Source organism: Sturnira hondurensis, unplaced genomic scaffold (assembly GCF_014824575.4).
Source record: "Sturnira hondurensis isolate 20B ecotype Veracruz unplaced genomic scaffold, ASM1482457v3 Scaffold0019835, whole genome shotgun sequence".
NCBI lineage: Eukaryota > Metazoa > Chordata > Mammalia > Chiroptera > Phyllostomidae > Sturnira > Sturnira hondurensis.
Genome location: NW_028092466.1, coordinates 5,268,510 through 5,274,693, shown reverse-complemented (window position 1 = coordinate 5,274,693; position 6,184 = coordinate 5,268,510). Strand labels below are relative to the sequence as shown.

Below are 6,184 nucleotides of genomic sequence, written 5' to 3'. Positions count from 1 at the left end.
CGGGCACACGGAGGGGTGTGACCTGGCTGGGCAACCCGCTATCTGGTGCCAAATTCTAAACCCCAGGCTTAGGGAGGGGCGTGGCCTTCTGGGGTGTGCGGGCTCCTAGCCAATGGGTGTTGTGAAGGGCGTGGCCCGTGGGGGCTGTGGGGGCTCCTCAGGTCTCTTCCGTCAAGCCCGGCTCCGCCAGATCCCTGGGAGCCCTGCCGCTCTCGGGCTCCTTGGCTTTGGCTGTGGGTCCTGCTAGGCCCACCCTCCGCATTTTACTCCGGGACCCCCGTCGCCCCCGCACCCTCTGCCTGCCAGGCTGGGCCGCAGACCCCAGTCGCCTCCCTCTCCTTAACTGCAGCTCCAGCTCCTAAGACAAGATGCCGTCGGGCTTCCAACAGATCGGCTCAGAAGTAGGGTTCAGCATGCGATGGTGGGACGGGGGCACGGGTCTCGCTTTCCTCGCGTTGGGGTCGCGGTAGGGATCAGCCAAGGGACGGTCCCGGCACAGGCTCAGGGGTGGGGGTGGGAACCTGGCTATTTATACCCGGGCTGGACAACCCGTGACTGTCGTATTCCAGTCCCTCCAAGAGGCTGAGTGGGTCTGGGGGACCGGTCAGGGGCACGGACCACAGCTGGGTTTTTGAGACAAGGGCTCGCCCCCTTCTCTAGGGCACGAATGATTGTGCCAGAATCAGGGACACCTTGTCCTCGATCCAGTTTGAGAAAGCAAATCCAGGCGGGTCTCCAGGAGCTTTCTGTCTGTCCCCGCTCCTGGGGAGTTTTGGAGTACCAGAGGCCCTCCGTTGGCCCCCACCCTCCACTCCTGGAGATTCTCCAGAACGCTGAACTTTCACTTGGCTCCATGGTTGGTGGAGGGGCAGAGAGGATTGGCACCCTCCCCGCCCCCCACTCCCCCAGCTCAGGTTTCTGCTTGGAGACAGTCTGTGCCGCCAGTGAGCGGCCATCACAGCCACCGCCCCTCACACCACTTTCCCGCCCCCATCCCCTGGGCATGGCTCTTGCAGGCAGAAGCCAACAAGGTCCCCTGCCCTTTGTTGGGGCTTAGAGAGGGAGGAGAAACGGGGGTGGGGGTGGAGTGGTGTGTGTGTGGAGATAGAGAAGGCCACCACAAGGGCCATAGGCTGGGAGGAATGACCGAGATGTCCTTCTTGGAATTGTTCTTTTTGAGCCTGTTGGGGGCCTCCAGGAGCTAGCTGAGAGAATCCCCAGAGGGGAGGGAAGAGAACAGAGGCTGATGATGATAATGCACTGTCAGTTTATAAGACCAGTCCTGTCCAGGATGCTGTTAACATTTTATTTTGATTTTCACACTTTCATTGACAGGTAGGCAAAGCAAGCAACATTCCCCCTACCTCTCCTAACCTAGAGGAAATCTATGTTCAAAGTGGGGAAGTGACTTGCCCAAGGTCACACAAACTGAACTCAGGTCTCTTCAGGCCAAGCCTGTCCCAAGGTCACAGAGGAATCGTGAGATCTAGGTCCTCAAACATTTCTCTGCTGGCTGGACTCAAACATTCAGTTTCTCCTCTGTGCCCTGGTTACTGTGGGGTTCTTTCTGCTCCTGTTTACACTCAGATCTTCCCACAAGTCCTAATATGGCCCAGTTTCCCTCACCCAACACATTGGATGGAACCCAGTAACATAAGGCTCTGGCTGGGCGCAAGCCCAGGCCCTGAAGGAAGGAAAGAAACTACGTTCCCATGTGACATGCCTCATCTCTACTTCTGCCTGCCCAGGAAGGGGAACCCCCTCAGCAGCGAGTCACTGGGACCCTGGTCCTCGCCGTATTCTCTGCTGTGCTCGGCTCCCTGCAGTTTGGCTACAACATTGGGGTCATCAATGCCCCACAGAAGGTGAGGGTCCTATGGCTGACAGAGTGGGGTTGCCCAAACAAGGAAGGTAGGGGACAGTAGGGATGAAAAGAGAAGGGAGGGTCTGTGGGAACTCATTCCTCTGCTGTCTCCCCAGGTGATCGAACAGAGTTACAATGAGACGTGGCTGGGGAGACAGGGGCCAGAGGGACCTGGCTCCATCCCCCCAGGCACCCTCACAACCCTCTGGGCTCTCTCCGTGGCCATCTTTTCTGTGGGCGGCATGGTCTCCTCCTTCCTCATTGGCATCATCTCTCAGTGGCTGGGAAGGTACGGGGCCTGAAGGACAAGGGTAGGGAACAGGAAGGGAGCCACAGCACAGGCACCCTAACTCTCACAGCCCCACTCTCTGCCTGCCAGGAAGAGGGCAATGCTGGTCAACAACACCCTGGCAGTGCTGGGGGGCACCCTCATGGGCCTGGCCAACGCTGCTTCCTCCTATGAGATGCTCATCCTTGGACGGTTCCTCATTGGTGCCTACTCAGGTACCCACAGGCACCATGGCCCTGCCCAGTGCCCTGCTCTCCTTTACCATCCTGGGTTTGGTGGGAAGGAGTGTGCAGCTGCCTCAGCCCTCTCTTCTCTCTTCTTCTCTCTGCGCAGGGCTGACGTCAGGGCTGGTGCCCATGTATGTGGGGGAGATTGCCCCCACTCACCTGCGGGGTGCTTTGGGGACACTCAACCAACTAGCTATCGTCATTGGCATTCTGATTGCCCAGGTGAATGGGACTGGCCTCCTAGGAAGATAAGACCTGCGTTTGGAGTCAGTCTGTGCCTCCAGTGAGAGGCCACCACAGCCACCACCCCTCACACCACTTCCCTGCCCCCATTCCCTGGGTATGGCTCTTCCAGGCAAAAGCCAGCAAGGTCCCCTTCTCTTTGATGGGGTTTAGAGCCTGAGGGGAGACTGGGGCGGAGACAGAGAAGGGAGGGGTTTGGGGAGGGGCCTATGGGAAACAAGCTGAAGGGCCTGCCTTCCTTCCTTCACAGGTGCTGGGCTTGGAGTCCATGCTGGGCACAGCCACCCTATGGCCACTACTCCTGGGAATCACAATCCTGCCTGCCCTCCTGCAGATGATCATGCTGCCCTTCTGCCCAGAGAGTCCCCGCTACCTCTACATCATCCGGAACCTGGAGGGGCCTGCCAAAAGGAGTGAGCTTCCACCCCATCTTGCTAGTACCTATCCCTTTCCCAGACCTTCTCCTCATCCTCTCAGGCCTGACCTCCCTCACCTCCAGGTCTGAAGCGCCTGACAGGCTGGGCCGATGTGTCTGGAGCGCTGGCTGAGCTGAAGGAGGAGAAGCGGAAGCTGGAGTGTGAGCGGCCACTATCCCTGCTGCAGCTCCTGGGCAGCCGTACCCACCGGCAGCCCCTAGTCATTGCAGTTGTGCTGCAGCTGAGCCAGCAGCTGTCAGGCATCAATGCCGTATGTATGCCACAGCCTCCAGGAAGGACAGGGTTAGGGAACAGCCCTAGAGTAGAGGAGAAGGGAACAAGCCCCCTCCTTTAAAACTCAGGCTTGGTGTGCCTGCAGGGGAGGGATGGATATCCCTGCCATCCCCTTTCTTTCCCCCCACTTCTAGGTTTTCTATTATTCAACCAGCATTTTTGAGACGGCGGGGGTAAGGCAGCCAGCATATGCCACCATAGGAGCAGGTGTGGTCAACACAGTCTTCACCTTGGTCTCGGTAACTGCTGGCCTCTGGAATGGCTATCACCATTGACTTCACATCCCTTTGTTGTCTCCACCCACCCAATCCCTCCCACCTCCCATGCCCTGAAGCTCCCTGCCAAGCCCTGACTTTCCCCACAGGTGCTCTTGGTGGAGCGGGCTGGGCGCCGGACCCTCCATCTTCTGGGCCTGGCGGGAATGTGTGGCTGTGCCATCTTGATGACTGTGGCTCTGCTTCTGCTGGTGAGGCCTGGGAGTGGGAAGGCGACCAATGGCCCAACCCATGGGGACCTCCCCAAGAGACTGTGTTCAGTCAGGGCTGTCCCTCAACATATGTGCCTTTGATCCTGGAACAAGCCTGTGTGCTAGGACCCAGGCAGCACTTCCTCCCCCATTTGGGGGGAAGCAGTAGTGAGGCACAACTCTGGCGGCCAGGAGGGAGAGCCGCTGTCCAGCCCTGGGAGCAATAATTCCTAAGGACCCAGCTTTAGAACCAAGGGGGAATTGATTACCTTTTTTTGTTGTTGTTGTTGTTGCTGTTGTTTTTGTTGTTCTCTTATTTTTCCCCCTTGTCTTTGGGAATTATCTTAATAGCTAAGAGTCCATAACATTTCCTCCGCTTCGAATCAGCATTGGGCAGCCAGCTGAATGTCAGTGTTCAGAAGTTCTCAAGAGCCTGTTTGAACTGAGGGTGGCAGCCTCCCTCCCCATGAGCTGCTGGGAGGGGTTGATTTCAGTTCTCTGGGTTGAGCACAAAGCAAGATCCAGAAAGATCTGACCTGAATTTCCACCCTCCCTGCCTGGTCCCCAGGAGCGGGTTCCAGCCATGAGCTATGTCTCCATCGTGGCCATCTTCGGCTTTGTGGCATTCTTTGAGATTGGCCCTGGCCCCATCCCCTGGTTCATTGTGGCCGAGCTCTTCAGCCAGGGACCCCGCCCAGCAGCCATGGCTGTGGCCGGCTTCTCCAACTGGACGTGCAACTTCCTCATTGGCATGTGTTTCCAGTATGTTGCGGTAGGTGGTCTGCTCCTGTCCAATCTCCCACAACCATAGGCCAGAGGGGGACAACTCTCGGCTAGCCCATTGGCTTTCCAGTCAGGCACTCCCCTAGTCCTGCTGATCTATTGGTGGATGACGTGGGCCCTGAAGACCACCCGCTCCACCAGAATCAAAAGAAAGAAGGGAGCTGAACTAGATCACAAAACAACAGAGGTGTCTTCAAAACAAACTAGTGGCATAATTTATTTAGACTAGGAATAAAATTATAAACTTCATATTAATACAGTGAATGGCTGAGAGTCCACTGAGTGTAGCAACTCAGGATGGTAAGAGGATGAAAAACTATAGGAGAATTGGGGTTCAGAGGATCTGTTTTTCATTAAATTCTCACTCCTGGGTATTTCCATTGCCCTGAAAAGCAGCCACCTGCCCTCTGCAGTATCGGGCTCCCTGAAAAAGACTTTAGCTCCTGGTTTCCCCTCCCCTTTGTCACACCTCTTTCTTTGCCTGTCCCAGGATGCTATGGGTCCCTACGTCTTCCTTCTATTTGCTGTCCTCCTACTCGGCTTCTTCATTTTCACCTTCTTAAGAGTGCCTGAAACCCGAGGCCGGACGTTTGACCAGATCTCAGCTGCCTTCCGTCGGACACCCTCCCTTTTAGAGCAGGAGGTGAAGCCCAGCACAGAGCTTGAGTATCTAGGGCCAGATGAGAATGACTGAGGGGCCAGGCAGGGGCGGGAGAGACAGTCCTCTCTATGTCCCTGGAGACCCCCTCCTTTCCTTTGTGGCACTTTAACCCTCTCTTCCCTGTCACTTCTGGGGTGGAGCAAGCCCCTGCAGCCTGGTGGAATTGGGAAGCCGGAGGGCGGGTGTAGACTGAGCACCCCCCTTTCCCCTCGTGTGACTCTTGGATTATTTATGTGTTATGGTTAGGCTGTGGCCAAGGGTAGGCCATCTTCCCTTTTGTCCCCCTCCTCCTTTCTCCATAGTTCACCTCCATCCTTCCTCAGCTCCAGAATTTACTTGTGCCCCTCTGCTAGAGAAGAGGGATTGGAGGAGGGGCTCTACAACTGACTTTAGTGTGTGTGAACTGAAGTACAGAGCAGGAATGGAGAAAGGAAACAACTTCCTGTCACCTTGTTCTCCTCCTACTCTCTGGCACTTTCTCTTGAGTTCTTGCCACATAGACTCTGGGTGAAGAGGGCTCTCTCTGGACCCCTCCAAGGCAAAGGACACACCTTCCCAATGTCTAACCTCACCTCTCTCACTGCAGGCTCAGTCCTCTTGCTCAACCTTCTAAGGCAAAAGGGAACACCTGCCCATACGTGGTGAGAGAAAGGAACAGCAAGTTCCTGCCTCTAAACTTAGGGCTCTGGGCTGTACCCTGACTGCTCTCCAAGGCCCCAACTCTTCCCTCCTCTCCCATTCTAGAAGGGTGTTGTGCCCACAGGGTTTTGACCAACTAAGGGAAAGGGATTTGAAAGACTGCCTGTAAACACTGGACTGGAAGGAATCTTCAGATATTTTTGTATTGTTTGAAAAAGACGGGGTAGGGAGAAGAAACCAAGTCTGCTGTACTAAATGTAAATATACAGATACATATATAAAATCACTGTATGAGACAAGTG

The 6,184-nt window shown here is 55.8% G+C and overlaps 1 protein-coding gene across 1 annotated transcript; it reads left to right on the top strand.

Annotated features, from left to right (window-relative positions):
- The first annotated feature begins 368 nt into the window (after window positions 1-368).
- SLC2A4 (solute carrier family 2 member 4) lies at window positions 369-6,181 on the top strand. Its single transcript, XM_037028148.1, has 11 exons — window positions 369-401; window positions 1,749-1,865; window positions 1,981-2,153; window positions 2,244-2,368; window positions 2,487-2,602; window positions 2,874-3,036; window positions 3,123-3,310; window positions 3,468-3,572; window positions 3,698-3,799; window positions 4,368-4,571; window positions 5,073-6,181. The coding sequence occupies exons 1-11, from the start codon at window positions 369-371 to the stop codon at window positions 5,274-5,276; spliced, it is 1,530 nt and encodes a 509-aa protein (XP_036884043.1). The 3' UTR covers window positions 5,277-6,181.
- The last annotated feature ends 3 nt before the right edge of the window (window positions 6,182-6,184 follow it).